At 37.7% G+C, this 18,482-nt stretch overlaps 1 protein-coding gene across 1 annotated transcript in view; it reads left to right on the top strand.

The window, feature by feature from the left end:
- The window catches only part of LOC106667217 (protein tincar), a 141,555-nt gene that overhangs the window by 117,977 nt on the left and 5,096 nt on the right, over window positions 1–18,482 (top strand). Inside the window, exons 3-9 of the mRNA XM_014395038.2 lie at window positions 12,584–12,786; window positions 15,357–15,701; window positions 15,765–15,962; window positions 17,250–17,440; window positions 17,499–17,659; window positions 17,742–18,232; window positions 18,293–18,467. Of these exons, the coding sequence (XP_014250524.1) occupies window positions 12,609–12,786; window positions 15,357–15,701; window positions 15,765–15,962; window positions 17,250–17,440; window positions 17,499–17,659; window positions 17,742–18,232; window positions 18,293–18,467 (1,739 nt within the window). The 5' untranslated portion in view covers window positions 12,584–12,608. The remainder of the gene's footprint in view (window positions 1–12,583; window positions 12,787–15,356; window positions 15,702–15,764; window positions 15,963–17,249; window positions 17,441–17,498; window positions 17,660–17,741; window positions 18,233–18,292; window positions 18,468–18,482) is intronic.

Genomic DNA, 18,482 nt, shown 5'->3' with positions numbered 1-18,482 from the left:
GCCATTTTTAACTTCAAACTAACCATTTTAATTTCAAATTAGCATTTTTTACTTCAAGTTGACCCTTTTAAACTTCAAATTAATCCATTTGAACTTCATATTAGCCATTTTTAAATTTAAATGTAGGCTTTTTAATTTCAAATTAGCCNATGGAGAAATTTAACTTTTTTTTAATCGATTCCTTTTTAAAAGAAATGAAAGTGTTTTGTCGGTGTGAAACGACATGACCAAAACGCCTGACAGGCCAAAACAGAGAGGATAGGCGAACCAAAATGATAGGAAACGATCAACCAACCCACAGAAGACAACAGGACCACTGATCACTTTTGTGACACTGCTCAAGCACGTTTCTCACGCCACCCTCAGTGAGGAATTGAGTCGTTTGAGTGAAATTTGTCCACCGACTGTCAGACCAACATTGATAAATCTTCATGCTAATGCAAAGTCATATTGATTTACGTGTATATGAACAGGTTTAAAGCATCTAAAATCTAAAACATAATCAATGGCATAAATAATTCAGTAGGAATAGGCGGCTATCGTGTATGCACTAATGCTCGTTTTTATTCGACTAACTTTCATAACTAACTTCCATGGGACATTATCTAGCACGAAAGGAATATTAAAATATATATTTCTTCCACCGATAGGTCGATCTTTTCTTTACAATGTTTGTACTTTTACTTCTAGTGTTGATATAACCCGAAGAGACCCGAAAAAAAGTGTCATATTTGTAATTCGAACGACTGTCTCGATCGGTAACACGTCGGAATTTCTCCATTTGACGGTTAAACGTCCGGGGACGGGGTCTGGATTCCTATCGGACAATTTAGAATTTTCTCAGGTGTGGTGGAATGTGCCGAGGGGGCGGAAGGGTTGTTTCGTCGGGGGTGTCGGAGAATGGTCGCCTAAGGCTTCCAACACCTGTGATCCTCTGATGCCATTCCCCGGCTTTTGTTTGCCGAACGCCCGTGACTAGCAGGCTTTCCTCTTTCACTGGTAATTAATTGGTAAATTTGCCTTGTTCAATGGTCGAAATGCCGTTCCGACTGCAGAACCCAATTATTCAAACGAAGACGTTATTTTCTTTCATTTTTATATCAAAACACTATAATTTACTTTATTACAGAAATGTTAAAACCATACACATTACAAAGAAATTAAGATTTTTTTATTAGTTTAATTTTTATTGTATTCCGTACAAAAAGATACATTTACAAATATGTTCTTAGTGAAAGATCTGGCAGGAACCTGTCAGACCAAGGGGAAACGGAGTCGGTCAAATTCTGTATTGTTGGTTGAGGTTTAGGGTTGGGTTAGGTGGTCAAGAGGTTGTTTTTAGGCGGCGTGGAGGATGGTTAAGATGAGACGTTGAAAAGAGGGCTTGAGCTGGCGAATTGTTGTGGGAGAAGAGCTTGGAGTGTAAATTGTGAAATCATGTTTGGATAATGTCTGTCACGAATTGGGTGTCCAGGTCTTTGTGGATGGTTTGGTTGGTGACATAGAAGGAGCGTTAAGAATGCGACGGAGGACTTTAGATTGAAAGGATTGGATTCTTTCGATGTTAGATGGCTTGGCTGAACTCCACAGCTCGATTCCGTAAGTCCAAATTGGTCTAATTAGTGTCTTGTATATTGCTGGTTTGTTGTGTTTTAAATTACTCATTGTTAATTTGGGTCCAAGGAGGCGTCTGAGTTGTCCGTATCTTAGATTCAATTATTTTTTATTTATGTAAATCTTACATGTAAGTCTGCTGTCCAAGTAGAACCCAAGATAGCGGATATTGTTGGATGGAGGGATTACTTGTAGTTTGGTCGTTTATCGTTTATTTTGGTCCACATATCCTCTCTGTTTTGGTGTGCACGACGAGTTTAGACATTTATCAAGATTCAAACCGACAAAACTCTGCCACTACTTACGAAATTACAAAAGAAAATAGTTTAGAAGAAAAAGTGCGACATCTTCATAAAGTAGGCAAGGTGTTGAACCTGTAGTTTGGTCGTTTATCGTTTATTTTGGTCCACATATCCTCTCTGTTTTGGTGTGCACGACGAGTTTAGACATTTATCAAGATTCAAACCGACAAAATTCTGCCACTTCTTACGAAATTACAAAAGAAAATAGTTTAGAAGAAAAAGTGCGACATCTTCATGGAGTAGGCAAGGTGTTGAACCTGTAGTTTGGTCGTTTATCGTTCATTTTGGTCTGTCTATACTAGCTACTTTGGTCTGCCAGAAGCGTTTTAACATTTATTCAGATTAAAACGAACAAAACTCTTCCATTTCTAACGAAATTATAAAAGAAAATGGCCTATAAAAAAAATAGTGAGATATCTTCATGGAATAGGCAAGGTGATGAACCTGTAGTTTGGTCGTTTATCGTTCATTTTTGTCACGAAACAATACTATTTCTTAAGAGAACAAACCCATAAAGTGTCGATTCATAAAAAGAGCTTCGGAACTCAGACCAACCATGCGTAACATGTTCTCTTAAGGCCGATATTCAAAGGTTTTACACAAGGGATCCCCCTTTTATAAAGACGTGTGTGCCACCCTTTAATATCAGCGCGGTTTACCACATTCCAAATAAAACGCTCTGAAAGCTGACACCACCGGTATATCGAAGGGTTTTTGTATACGTAAACATTCTATCGCGTTCTAAGAGGGCGAACCTCAACAAATAACTCATCTTTATGAAGATGTATCCGAGCCACAAAGGAGTGACGTGTCGGATGTGAATCGGACAAGTCCCGACCTCTTGTACATAACTCATCAAATACGCAAATATACACCTAACGTTTTTGTAGTAAGTTGACAAAATCTATAAAAATACAATAGAAAATCATAAAGTAATAATAAAGTTTGTGTCCACATGGGGGAGGTGTTTTTTTGGTGGGTACTTTTATCAGCCTAATAGTCAAACCAGTCTGACCATTGAAAAGAAAAGCAGTTTTACTACAGAAGGATCTGGAAAATCTCTGGTTGTCCTTCTTGGATTGATCGAGTTGATAATAATTCTAAAGTCCTTGGTAGTTCTTCTTTCCAGGACGTGTCCGTCTAAAAGGAAAGTAATAAAAAACATGAAATATCTAGGGCGTAAAAGATGATTCGTTATGTCACGTAAGTCGTCGTAAGGTCATAAATACAGGAAGCCTACCTTTTTAACTTTTTGGATGAAGAATTGTCATACGGTGGCCAGGCTAAAGATCCATATTCCAACCTCTCTGACCATTGAAACAAAAAGAAGTTTTAATATCGAATGATCTGGGCAATCCTGGTTGTCCTTTATAGGGCGTAGCTGAAGGTAATTCGTGACGGTTCATCTTTCCAGAAGGTGGTTATTCCAAAAGGAAAGTAAGATACAGCATGACGTCATAAAATCATAAATAGTCGAAGCCTCCGTTTTCAATTTTTTGGAGGAAGAATTGTCATACAGTGGCCAGAATAAAAGCAGAAGATAATTCTAAAGTCCTTGATGGTTTTTCTTTCCAAGAGGGTGACCATTCCAAAAGGAAAGTAAGATACACCATGAAAAGTATATGGTATAAAAGAAGGTTCGTTATGTCACATAAGTCGTCATAGGCTCACAAATAGAGAAAGCCTTTTTTTTTCAATTTTTGGATGGAAGAATCGTAATATGGTGACCAAACTGTAGATCCACATTCTAACCCAATGTGACCATTGAAAAAAGAGCAGTTTTATTATGAAATGATCTAGATAATCTCGGGTTGTCCATCATATGGCGTAGCTGAAGAAAATCGTGGTGGTTCTTCTTTCCGGAGGTATCCATTCCAAAACGAAAGTAAGATACACCATGAAAAGTGTATAGTGTAAAAGAAGGCTCGTGATGTCATAGGTTCAAGAATAGAGGAATCCTTCTTTTTCAATTTTTTGGATGGATGATGTTAATAATGGTGGAGAGTGAGAAGTGTGGATTTTTGTTCCTCAAGCACTTCAGCCTTCTGGAAAATTGAATTTTCCCAGTTCCCTAGTTCAGTGCAATCGACTCGTTCCTTCCCATAAGAAGTACTAGCTGTTAGGATGCTTGGCTATCCGATCTCATGAGGATTTTTTTCATCACATTCTTATATACTTTTCTACAGAACATGCGTTGAGAGCATTTCAGCTTGAAAGTCCTAGGTTTCTGACTCATGAGTTGTGTCATACTAGTTCGTAAAAAAAGGAAACCTACTTTTACAATTTTTTGGTTGTGGAATTGTCATATGGTGGTCGTTCTTGGATAGATCGTAGCTGAAGGTAATCCAAGGTAATTCCTATGACATCGATGGTGGTTCTTCTTTCCATATATCTAGCCATTAAACAAGGATCATCGAGAACGGTTTTGTTCTTATCTCACCACATAATATTTAGGTTAAAGGGCCGTGTTGCTCCATGATTCAAATAGTTGACTGATGGCCGAAGGGTCTTTGACTCTTTGACAGGCTTTAGTATTTTTAGATCATCTGCAATTTTCGATGGTTCATAAGTCACATTGAAAATTAAGGGGAGCTAAATGATAACCTGAAGCACACCTGGGGAGTATAAAAAGACGTGAATTTCCTCCTTTTTTTCATCGTTATTTGCTGAACGATGGCATAACGCACTCTCGGGTCATTGAATCTTTATAAGGTCTGAAAACATTTTCCGAGTTCGTTTAATCGATTCAACCCCGGGCAAAAATAACCTGACGTCGAACTGGCATGCATATACACAAGTATGAACATTCCGTCCGTGAATGGGAGGCCGACGGCGTGGAATTCTTCGGATTCATAAAACACTTTGTACAACAATCCTAGTAAATGTTTAAAACATACAAATAACTTTATTAATTAAATTAAGTTGATGCAGTGGTGAGATTGATTTGGGCCCCCAGATGGGGTTGCGTCAGGTTCCTTTCACTTAGAACTGTCGCGTTTTTTTTTTTTTCAAATCAGCACTGAGAACACCAAATACAATGAATTTTCTGTTTATTTATAAAAACAAACCATACTACAGCCTACAAACACATTCAAAGCACAGGAAAAAAGATGTATCATGGATTGTCAATGAAATGTACCCTGGACACAGGGTGTAATTGGATTTTTGGCCCGAGTTAGACAACGGTGGGCGAAGAAGGGCTCGAAGGGAACCATTATCGATCCTTTTTCCCTTCCTACCAATGTCAAGGACGGCTAGAACAATTTAAATCCACCCTCGAATCTCGAGTGTAATAGGATGAACCATTTCATTTTTATAGATCTTTAATATGACAAGTCTTTAATTGGGGTGTCTGTTGACAAATTGCCTTCTAATCGTTTGAGATAAAAGCTGATCTTTGTCCTTTGATCCTTTTTGGTTTTGTTAGTCCTAAACTCGACCTTTTATTAATTACAATATAATTGTTAATAGATGGGTATCGATGACCAGCGATAATAAATGTGTCGTAAAAAAAAGGTTTAGTCTAGCTGAGGTGACCAAATGAATAACTGGTATAGAATATCGTATTGAATGAGCTATTTTCGTGTAGTCTGATGGGTGTTGAATCTGTAGTTTGCCCGATTGTGATCATTTTGGTCCGCCTATCCTCGCTGGTTTGGTCTCTCAGACGAGTTTTGAAAGTTCGCCAGCTTCACACAGACAAAACTTGTCCACCTCTTCTAAAATGTAATCGGAAAAAAGTGTCATTTCTTCACGGGGGTATGGAAAATGATGAATCTGTAATTTGGTCGTTCACCGTTCATTTTGATCCGCCTATCCTCGCTGGTTTGGTCTCTCAGACGAGATTTAAAAGTTCGCCAGCTTCACACAGACAAAACTTGTCCACCTCTTCTAAAATTGAATCGGCAAAAAAGTGACATATCTTCATGGGTGTTTGGAAGGTGATGAATCCGTAGTTTGGTCGCTTACCCTTCATTTTGGTCCGCCTATCCTCGCTGGTTTGGTCTCTCAGACGAGTTTTAAATTTCACCAGCTTCACTTAGACAAAACTTGTCTCTTCCAAAATGGAATCGGCAAAAAAGTGGCATATCTTCATGGGTGTTTGGAAGGTGGTGAACCTGTAGTTTGATCGTTTACCGCTCATGTTTGTCCGCCTATCCTCGCTGTTTTGGTCTGCCTGACGAATTTAGACATTTGTCCAGATTCAAACCGACAAAACCGTTCCATCCAATTCTTCCTAAATGTAATCGGAAAAAAGTGTCATTTCTTCACGGGGGTATGGAAAATGATGAATCTGTAATTTGGTCGTTCACCGTTCATTTTGATCCGCCTATCCTCGCTGGTTTGGTCTCTCAGACGAGATTTAAAAGTTCGCCAGCTTCACACAGACAAAACTTGTCCACCTCTTCTAAAATTGAATCGGCAAAAAAGTGACATATCTTCATGGGTGTTTGGAAGGTGATGAATCCGTAGTTTGGTCGCTTACCCTTCATTTTGGTCCGCCTATCCTCGCTGGTTTGGTCTCTCAGACGAGTTTTAAATTTCACCAGCTTCACTTAGACAAAACTTGTCTCTTCCAAAATGGAATCGGCAAAAAAGTGGCATATCTTCATGGGTGTTTGGAAGGTGGTGAACCTGTAGTTTGATCGTTTACCGCTCATGTTTGTCCGCCTATCCTCGCTGTTTTGGTCTGCCTGACGAATTTAGACATTTGTCCAGATTCAAACCGACAAAACCGTTCCATCCAATTCTTCCTAAATTACAAGAGGAAATCGACTGAGAAATATTGTGAGATGTCTTCGTGGGGTCTGAAGGGAGATGAACCTCCAGTTTGCTGATTATCGTTCATTTTGGTCCGCCTATCCCCGCTGGTTTGGTCTCTCAGACGCGTTTTGAAATTTCGCCAACTTCACATAGACAAAAGAGGGGACCGCGGTAGCCGAGTGGATAGCGTGAGAGACTCTCGGCTCATAGACGCCGCGGTCGTGGGTTCGATTCCCACCTTCGCCTCTGGCCCTTTTTTCACAATACCCCCCCCCCCAAATATGAACACACATATAAGAAAGAATTCGAAAAAAAAAACATAGACAAAACTTGTCCACCTCTTCTAAAATGTAATCGGCAAAAAAGTGACATATCTTTATGGGGTTTGGAAGGTGATGTACCTGTAGTTTGGTCGTTTACCGTTCATTTTGGTCCGCCGATCCTCGCTGTTTTGGTCTGCCTGACGAATTTAGACATTTGTCCAGATTCAAACCGACTAAATCGTTCCATCCAATTCTTACGAAATTACAAGAGGAAATTTATTTATTTATTATTACTCCAAAAGTAAGGATCTACAAGAGGAGTAGTCAAAAAAGGCACTTAATAACAAAAAGAACAAATGAACAATTAAGCAATAATAACAAAAACACAAGGCTTAATGATTCAAGGCAAGTAAACATTTTAATTTAACTTTAACTGAATTCAAGGAATCGCGAAATACATCTATTTCATTAGAATAATAATTCAGCAATATCATTATCCTCGGTAGGGGTGAATTTAATCCATATTCTGTTTTGTAGTGTGGAACAAAGAACAAATTATGGTTCCTAAGTGGTCGCTGAGGCACACATAGCGATAAATTAAGTTCAGGATATCAATGGCCCCACCATTCAACAATTTCCAACCCCAAATGAGATCGGCAAAAATACGGCGGGAGCTAAGCGACTCAAGACCAAGCCAGTTCAGTCTTTCCAAGTAAATTCAGGTGTGCAAGACCAAATCTGAAGACCATTATCCTGGTTGCTTTCTTTTGTACTTTTTCCAAGTCGCTAATCTCACCAACGTAGTAAGGGGACCACACGACACTGGCATATTCCAGATGGCTACGAACGAGGAATTGATATAATATTTTAACTGCCAAGATGTTTTTAAAATCTCTAGAAAACCTAGTAATAAAGCCAAGATTGCGTAGAGCCTTACCTCGAATCTTTTGATATGGTCACTGAAATCACCCTTTCTGCTGAAAACGACACCAAGGTCGGAGATAGTGTCAACCTCTTCCAATCTCTGCCCATCAACGAAATAGTCAAAAGGATCAAAGTCGGATATTTTTAGAAAATTTAATTACCTTGCATTTGTTAATATTCAAAAGAAGACGATTCTGAAATCGACTCAGAAATATTGTGAAGTATCTTCATGGAGTCTGAAGGGAGATGAACCCCTAGTTTCCTCGTTTATCGTACATTTTGGTACGTCTATCCTCTCTGGTTTGGTCTATTACAAACATTTTGACCTGTCGTTTGTTTTTCACTGACAAAACTCTATCATTTCTTCAAAAAGAGAATAAACAAGAATAAGTAAAAGGAATATGAAGAAAATCAGCAGCTTTATCCTAAAGTTGGCATGGCGAGTATACTAGCTTTAAATTGCACTGCATCCCCCAAGTACTTAAATATATAGTCCCAACGTAACAATGAGAAAAAAATAGTTTATCCAATTGAAGTAACTTTTAATGTTTTTCTTCTTACACCTATTCTTCCTTAAGAGTGCCTACCAGTTAAAAAAAGAAAAAACAATATTTGGTAGCTAGACTATTGGCATTGACTGGTAGCTAGAGTATTGTATTTATTGGTATACATAATTGTTAAAATTTATGTATATATATTTTTTAGCAAGAATCAAAGTTGATATTCGTTTTCTGCACCTCAAAAAAAATCTGAATACAAATTTGTACGAAAATCCAAAAATAAAAAAATTTTCTTAAATTTTTCATCTTCCAAAATCATCCAGCTTTTATCTAAAATCTCAGAAAATAGTGACAAACTTGAAAACGACTCTACACATCGTCAGGAAGCTTTACAGAAGTTTAGAACGTTTTACCCAGCATGTAATTGCGCAAACCTGGTCTCTTTAAATAAATCAGGACCAGAGAAACAAAATAAAACGTTTGAGGTTTTTTTTTCTTTGTTTCATTCTTATTTTTCTCAATTATAATAAAGTAAAATGCAAACCTTGATAGGCCGAAATAGTAGGTATTCAGCTTTCCAACTTTTATAATTCTTACAATTAATTAAGGTTTTTAGTTGAGATAAAAAGTCAATGGCACGAGCGGGATTCGAACCCACGATCTTCGGCTAGATACACCGCTGCTCTACCAATTGAGGTATTGTGATCTCGATCCACTCGGACACTAACTTCCCATCTCAACCCCACCTTTTCAATTTTCCCTCCTTTTTGCCATTTTTCAAAAAATTTGAATAGTTCAATTGGTAGAGCACCGGCGTATCTAGCCGAAGATCGTGGGTTCGAATCCCGCTCGTGCCATTGACTTTTTTATCTCAACTAAAAACCTTAATTAATTGTAATATATTAATTGGTCAAGAGGACCACGAAATTAGTGAATTTAATGAAGTTTATAATTCTGTTGAATTTGGATAAAATTCAGATGAGTTATGAATTTTTAAGTAGAAACCACACATCAGAGAAACAAAAATTAAATAAAACATTAGGCATTTTGGAATCTGTGATCGAGCGACTAAGCAAAGTAGGTTAAATCATTTTTTAACAAGAAAGTTGATATTTGTTTTCCTCATTCCAAAAGCACCTCTGAATACGACTTTTTAGAGGGGGGGATCGCATATTTTACGACATCCAATCTGATTTTCTGTTAAAAATCATAAAACTTGCGATAATTTTGAAACAACTCCGCCGATTCTAGAGGAAACTTGACAAGGGTTTAGAGACCTATAAACTACACCTAAGGGAGGAAACCCCCGGTAATCTTAAATAAAACGGAACTGCAGGTATAAAATAAAACGTTTCATAGTTTTTTGTTGATTTCAAACATATTTTCTCGCTGATACTGTGATGAAAAATCCAAACCCTCTTGCTAAAGGCTTTAGTAGAAAGATTCGGCTTTCCGACTGAAGTGTTAACTCCATTATATTTCGTGGTCTAATTAACCAAATGACTTCTTTCAATTATTAATCCTTTTAATGTAAGGTATTGGTTGAAATGAAAAAGTTAGTGTCACGAGCGGGATTCGAACCCACGACCTTCGGCTAAATACGCCGCTGCTCTACCACTTGAGCTATCGTGACTTCGATTCACTCGGACATTTAAAAATGGCAAAAGGATGGAAAATTCCAAAGGTTGGTTTGAGGTGGGAAGTTGGTGTACGAGTGGATCGAAGTCACGATAGCTCAAATAGCGGTGCATTTAGCCGAAGGTCTTGGGTTCGAATACCGCTTGTGACACTGTCTTTTTTTATCTCAACCAAAACCTTAATTAATTGAAAAAAATATTAAGGGTGGCCACTTTTTTGCCTCTCAGTGTAGACTAAAAGAGGAGAAATTTAGCCTTTCCAACGGATTCTAGCTTCTAATACTGCACAGTTTAGTTAAAATTCAGAGGATTATGAATTTTTAAGTGGAACATGGCACATCAGAAAAACAAAAATTGGACCCGGCAAAAACCAGTTCGAAAATGTCTATTTTTTGTTTGCTATAAAAATTCGTATCTAGAGGCTTTATGGGGTGCTTACTACGAACTTTTTTGCCTTGCCATACGTGCACAAAATAGGCAGAAAAACATCTTTTTAAAAATTACCATTGGCTGATAGGTCTCTTAACAGATCATGAACTTCTTAAATTTGTCGGACCCGTTGATTATAAATTTATTCCGATGCTGTTTGCCTTATTTACTTTTTTAATTACAGCTTTAATTTGGGGGTGAGGCTAATAAATTAAAAACCCTAAGGGAGAAAAGAAACGTAGTTGGCTGCATATGGCGCTTTTACTTTTTCCCCTTAGCCTTGAGACAGACCGCATGAAAATTGAGCTAAGTAACGAGTCATAATCCGAAGAAGCGAGGTCTGGTCTCTTCGCCGGATTAAGGGAGCTCGGATTGAAACTCCTTCATTTTTTTTTCTTTTTATCATGGAACATTTCGAATTATTTAAACCCCACGGTGTTAAATAAGAGCTCGATTGCATATTGCCGAGAGCTTGAAAATTGGATTTTCTTCAAATCACGTCTGCCAGTGAATCAAAGGTCTAATTAAACTGGAATTGAGGAGGCTACCCCCCTCACCCCCAGCTGTCATTAATGTAACTGTGCTGTCCTCAGGCGGAGTGTTCATTGTTCAAATACAAGGGAACTAATTTGGACATAACAACGAACCGCGTGGAGCATTTTCGAGTAAAAACGTTCCTCCGGGAAGAAGGAAAATAAGGCAAAATAATTAGCCAGACGGCAGAAACTTGCAAGCCGAGTAACTGAAATCTGACCCTCGCAGGCCTGGGTGGTTCAGTGGACAATTCAACATTGCCCTCTTAGACAATCTTGAATCCTTCGCGTTCGTGGTAAACTAAAATGGTTGTACATTGTCTCAAATAGTTAGTACAAATTTTGGCCATTTCGGGAGTTTCAAAAGAATAAGGACGGTATTTTTTTTTCTTTTTTTTATTGTAGATTGCACATAAAGTTTATATATCGAACAGAAATTTTCTCTTTCTCACTCAATTCGTCTTTTTCTTTCGCTCTCACTCTGTCCCATTCCCCTCTATCTCTTTTTCTCAATGACTTCCATCTTTATTACTCACTCCCTCTCTTAAACTCCCTCTCACTCGCTCTCTTGTTTTTCTCTTTCTATCTCACTCATTTTCTCTCTCTCTCTTTCTCTCGCCCTTACTAACTGCCTCTTTATCTCTTTCTTGTTCTTGCACACTTAATCTCTTTTTTTCGTCCTTTATACATTTCTCTCTCTCATTTTCCAATCAGCTCTTCTCTTTATTACTCACATCCTCTCTTAATCTCGCTCTCACTGACTCACTTTTTTCTTTCGCTTTCTATCTCACTCACTTTCGTACTCAATCACTCAGTCACCCCCCTCTCTCTCTCTCTCTTTTCTCTGTCACTTCCCCTCTATCTCTCGCCCTCACACACTCCCTCTTTACCATTTTCTTTTTCTTGCTCACTTCCTCTCTTTTTCTTGTCCTTTATCAAGCTCTCTCTCTCTCTCTCTCTCTCTCTCTCTCTTTCTCACTCACTCACTCACTCTATCTCTCTTTATCTCTTCCCCTCTTCCTTCATTCCTCTCTTCCAAAAGAGTAAACTAGTTTTGTACATTTTTATCATTTTTTTCTTTATTTTTTTAAATACGAACTCATACACTGTATTTACTGACAATGTTGCGTGTTGCCTCACAATGTATACTCTAAAAGGATCATAAAAATAATAATAATCATAATCATAATAATAAATAAAATCAAAAGCCAATTTTCTTGCCTTTTTGCCAGCAGGTAAGTCTCACGTATTGTGGTCAAGCATTTCTCGGCCAATGACCAATGTGCAAGGTTCAACCAAACTGGGAATTAACCAAACTTGGCTCATGTTCGTAAGTTATTTGGTCCAGCATAAATTTCATCATTTTTTCTCCCAGCATCGCACAACCTAGGTCAGGTCAATTCTGATGCAATCATAAGCAATAAAGCATTCTTCAGTCGAGCCATTCTTTCCTCAGTTGATTCGGGAATATGAGGTGTCTTAATTTTAATCCGTTTCAATAATGTAATCTAGATGGGACGGCTTGTTTATGATTTATAAGAAAATGTGTCAAACTATGAACTTTGTAGAATGGTTTTTCGTTCAAATTTTAAATTTGTTTTTTGTATTTTGTTTCAGTGCTATGGCTGAAAGGTAGAAGGGAATGCCAGGAGTCGAGCACAAAGAAGGAGCTCGTCTCCACCCCCCGGAGGAGGAAGCCGAAGATGTGAAGCGTACCGTCTGCAAAGTGCACGTAAATACACTCTCTTCGATATGGTACGGCCTCACGTTCACCGCTCTCCAAGCTTACCTCGCCATAAATCTTTCAAAGAAGCTCTTGGGTAAATGAATTTATCCCCCTTTCAACATATTTCATCTTCGAGATTGTAAATATTTTTGCAAATTATTCAAAAAGTTCCCTTCAATTTGTTAACAAAGGATAACTTTTATGACGTTTTTTATAATGAAAGGTGATTAATTTTAGGAGGTTAAGGGGCGAAAATTGGATAGAAAGTGTAAACACGAAAAATATTAAAATGTGGGTATTCCATAGTGAAAGAGTAAAAGAAAACGCGAGGGTGGACCCCCACAGCAAAGTGGTTGTAAATCAACACCCCTCGATAGTGGCATAGAGGGTGCGCTCTTATTATTCCCGGGGACTAATCTTATTTTTATGCACGATTCGAAAAACATGTGGTTTGACATAATCCATGTGTTTTCGGGAGCTTCTCGTGTTCGCCATGCCTTGTTTGCCACGGGAGATCTTAAAAAGAGGATACACTCACAAAACATCCTCATAAGATCAGACAGCCATGTGGCCTAAAAATTAATCCAACACATCTAAAACCGCCAACACATGGGAAAAACAATATTTTAAGTGCCAAGGCACAGAGGAATTTAGGTATAATGAATGAACAAGCACACAAACTGGCTAGCGGAGAATATGCAAGACCCAGAACCAATAATTGGGATAACAAGATCAAACATACTATCCCATCTCTTATTATGTCCACCAAAACACAAAAAAATGGGTCAAAAAAAGTAAAAATGGATAAACTCTACAGAGGCCAGATATAATCATGGTTAAACCGGCAAACATAATGCTACAGTTAGACAGGATAGAACTCATGCTATCTTCAAATTTGAAACTACTACTCAATGAAGACAAAAGGAAATACAATAGAAATGTAAAATACAATAGAACAATATGAAAAGTACGTGGATATATATAATTTCCAAACACCCTATAGGTTATGCAACGGGGAGGAAGAAACTGCCATACTATCTTGGAATGCGAAGTAACAGCTCAACCTCAACATAACCTAGGTATCAGGATGACCTTTTCCTTCTCAAAAGAAGGATTGAGTCAATTGAAAGCATTCACACATAAAAATGTCACACTCACAATAGTAGACGAATACACCCAAAACTTGTGGAATCATAACGACCTAATCTTGGGTGCTTTGCACAAGGTAATTCTCAGTGATGATAAAGCAGACAAACTGATCAGAGGGGAATCTGGAAGACCGTATAACCTATAATTGTGAAAACAAGATGAAACACACTTTACTATCTCTGAATGGGATTCCAAAAAACAAAAAGAGGAATGGACAAACTCCAGAGGTGCCAGACATAATAAACTCATAGGGTTATAGGGTTCTATACTGGTCAATGAGGAAGATACTGCAACCCATATTCAGCTTCAACCTCCTTCTTAAAAGAAAGATCAAGTCAATTGAATTGAACCAAGGAACTAGGAAAAGTACATACGCAAGTAAGAATCACCTACCTTGGGTTTTGTCAGTCTGGAGTCAGACCTCAGTCTTGTCCGTCCGATGAAGTTAGGTTCCAGGGGCTGTTGATGCTAAGTCATTTCAGATACCATTAAAGTGGAGGAGACCCAGCATAACATAATTGATGGCCTGTGCAGTACTCAAACCTCCATCAGCCCTCTCACACTTCACAGTCACGCTGATAAATACATTTCCTCATTCATATAAGATATATATATGATTATTATATATATAATTCTGGGTAATGAACAGGCAGACAAGACCATATTGCCCAGTACCTATAATCAAAATTACAAGATCAAACATAGACCCATTTCTTAATGGGTCCAATCAAGACAAAATAATAACCTCTAGAGGTGCCAGAGATAATAAGTTAATGATTCAAGAACCCTCTCTAATGGAGTCATAACCTAGGGTACCAAGAAGACCCAGGGAAAAATAATTGCAGCAAAAACAGTCATTGACCTACTTGTTAAAAGAAGGATCAAGTCAATTGAACTGAAATGAACAAGGAACAATAAGCCAAAAGGCTGCAGTGCTTGGAGAACATCAAACTTTTGCTTCCTAGTAGCGTCATCTTCATCAATAATGTTATTGTTCAGGAGTGGCTTTCATATCTGCCAGCCATTCCTCTTATTGAGCATTTGCAAAGAATGTGTTGTTGTCTCCGTCTCCTCTTGTCAACATTGTTCTTCTGATGATGAACTCTTTTTTTTGTTCTATTTTTCTGAAGCATGTTAAAACTTCATTGGCATTTGAGAAAGCATCTAGCAAAATGGTTGCAACGATGATCCAATTTCTAGGGTATGCAATAAGAAGAAAGAAACTGCCACCCCTTGTTTCAAGTTGAAATTGGCTTAGGAAAAGTTCAATAAACCAATATCATCAGCAATATAGTACAGATATAACTTTCCTAGATAATGTAGCCTTTTCCTTCCTGTTGGCATTTGATTTGGCATATAAAACCAATGTGTAGTATGATATATTTTTTATGTGAGGAGAAAAAGAATTTACTAGGTAGACTTTTAATCTGAATAAACTTAATATAATTAATTCAAAATATATTTTAATACTTTTAAATATATATTTTAGTAGAAATAATTTTAATTTGTCTTTAGAATGCCTTGAACTGCCTTGGGAAAACGATGAATTGTCTTTATTGGAAATTAAGGCATGTCTGGCGCTTACGGCCCTTGCTATCGTCCTTTTGCCGTTCTTCCTCGCATGCAGCTTCATTAAGATTGGCAATTTAGCCAATGATGGTTTTAAGATTGGACAAACGCTGAGCACATGTGGACTCAATCCAGAAGATTCGCTTGCCAAAGGTCCCGGAGGAGTCATGACCCTTTGGAGGCACGGAGGGCCTACAGCGCCATTTCTACATATCGTTATTGCATTTTCATTATTACTGCCAAACCTTTTGATAAAAGCAAGGCTAATAGAAGGCAATTTTTTACAACGAGGTATTTTTTGTTTTTTGTTGTTTTTTTTACTTTATTTATTTTTTATATTAAATGATTTTTCAGATTATGTGTGGAAAACTGATTTAGACTTCTTGCTCGCTTCATATGATAGATTGATGGTATTAAGTTTTGTTACTGCACCCAGTAACAAAGAAAATGAACTCAACATATCAAAACCAACACCTTTCACTTCTTTTACTACATTGTCTGCTATGCCTGAAGCAATGAAGTTCACATCCCAGCAAGAACCAACATATCCTGGTAAGTGCTTTCAGAACTTCTATATTACTTCAATTTGTTGTTTAGTCAAAACTAGAAAAAGTTTTTCCAAGTCTAATTTTTCATAAATGCAATGTAAGCAGGTGCCAAGAAGTTAAACGATAAGACATTTAGCATATGCGTTTAACTACTTACTTTTTGTGCGGGGGGGAAGGTACGGTATCAAAATACAATAAAACCAGAGAGTTTTGTAAACATTTATTGTTACACTGGCTGTCTTAATATTGTACTAAACAAACAACCAAGGCAAGTCAGCCACAACTCTCACTTTGGGAATGGGCTTATTCATAAGAGGACTTATCCCTAACAATGCTTGCTAACACCAGTTTTCAAATTTGACTTATCGCAATGGCTAGGTCGTTGCTGGCGGATTATCTTGCTGAGTCCCCAACTGACCGTGGCTGCTTGACTGCTCTTCTCGATTTAACTGTCTTTGCTTTTCAAATTGTTCTCTTTATACACTTTTATTTATATAGGGTAGGGGAGGAAAGGAAAAGAAAAAACTTTTAGGCCAGATGGTCAAATTCCTTCTTGCAAGGGTTAGAGCCTCGCAATAACTCCCAATTCTCAGGAGTTTCCATTACGCAGCCTTGGTCGCATGTCAATGGAATTCCAGCAAACAGTGTAGAACATATTATGGTGTCCCATAGCTTGATGAACTGAATTGGCACCAAACTTCCCTCCTCGACTTTCGTTATTTATTGGACAGACAATTTGCCTGTCGTGTTCCAGGAGGTGCACAGTGAGCAGCGCTCAACAGAACCATCTCTCTGAGGAGGGTAGTGATTATGGACTGCACCTAAGTTTGAAGAAATTAAATTGATAGGGGACAAGTTTAGATCATGATTGGTTAAGTCAACAAATCCTTTGAATGATCAAGTTTTTGTATATTTTATTTGTATAATCAAGTAGAGCAGAAATCTTTTGGATCTAAGAGCCAGTTTGGCTGGAACAAACAGATGATTCAAAAGCCGAGTATTTAGAGAACCATTCTTCAAGGTAAAATAGAAATTGTTTGAGGTGGGGTGAGTATGGCAATTCACTTTTTGGAAAAGTGGAAAATAGTTCTACTCAAAAAGAATCTTCAAAGTTGTTAAAGAACACAAAGTTAATATTAAAATCATCAAATTATTTATTTTATTTTGAGAAGTTTTATTTTATGTTTCATTTTGGGCCTTGATAGCCATTCCATATAGCGGCTGACTTAAGGTTGTCACAAAGCTAAGACACCTGCTTACGGCGTTATAATTTGTTTCTGATGTGTTACAGAAGAAGAAAAATGGGGTTCGGTAACGGTCGAGTTCTTCAATTACGCCCTGGCACTGTTTGTTTATGCAGTCCGTTATCCTGCAGTGTTTTGGAATACGAATAAAGTATGGGGGACGCTATTCTCTTTTCAACTGTTTATAAACGGGATTCAAAATCTAGTGCTTTACATCGGCATATCTGTATTGTACAAGGTACGAAGTGTGATTTTATTTTATTTTTTGTTTTTTCTAAAAATTATATAAATTGTAGGTTCATCTCATTGGTCCGAGTGAACTGCTTACAGCTTTGCCAACAAGATTCGGTAGCACTTTCTTTCTTCTGAATCCCTACTCGACACTTGTATTATACATGTTAACTCTTGCATTGATACTATTATCTAGTCTTGTCTTATATTTGTACGGATATGGAAGGTGAGTTATAATTTTAAAGCTATTACAAATTTATGAAATATAATTTTGTAAAATTGCCCTTTTGTTTTCTTTTTTGCTATAGATTTAACGCATTTCTAAGCCATGAGAAGGCTTGTAAAATCATTAGTGTGGAAGGAAAGGAAAGGGGTTACCTTACACATTGTGCAGCATTGTGTGTCTTGCTTGGAATAGCGGTGGTCGAAGGGCCGTTGTTAGTCGATCTCGCTGTGATTTACAAAGCGACGCTAGACAGTTCCGTACTCGTTTGTGTCGTCGGGGCGGTTTTCCACCTTTTCATTTGGGTTGTGTTATGGTTGATATTGACCCTTAAACAAAACTGGCAGTTCAAAGTCAGAGTCACCGTTGGAAAAGCTACAGTCAGATCTGCTCGTTCGATCAAATTGCTCACAGATGTCGAATTGCTTTCGTCTTCGTCGTCTAGTTGTGAATTTTCCGTTCCGCTTCTTGTCGTCGCAAGCGGAAGAACGTATACGGTTTGTGATAGTTCACCAAAGAAAACAATTATCAATGCTATTCACAAGGCTGCGTTAGAGAGAAAAAATAAACTCGAAGGTGTGGTTTAAGTCTGAATGGAAAACATTTTTATGTGCAATAATATGAACGATTTTACAGCTGAGGCTAATTTGAACAAAGACGCTTATGATGAAAATGAAGAACAGATCTACTGGCTTCGCCCAAAACCAATATCACCTAAAAATTCGCCTGATTCAGAAATATCAGATCATGGTGTTAGCTGGCAGAGAAATGCAGTTCCAAAGCCAAAAGTTACATTTGACACAACTGTAAAGTAAGTATTATTAAT

Source organism: Cimex lectularius, unplaced genomic scaffold, assembly GCF_000648675.2.
Source record: "Cimex lectularius strain Harlan isolate CLEC.00 unplaced genomic scaffold, Clec_2.1 scaffold27, whole genome shotgun sequence".
Taxonomy (NCBI): Eukaryota; Metazoa; Arthropoda; class Insecta; order Hemiptera; family Cimicidae; genus Cimex; species Cimex lectularius.
Note: the sequence above shows the minus strand (reverse complement) of the source record. Positions and strands in the feature narration are given on the sequence as shown.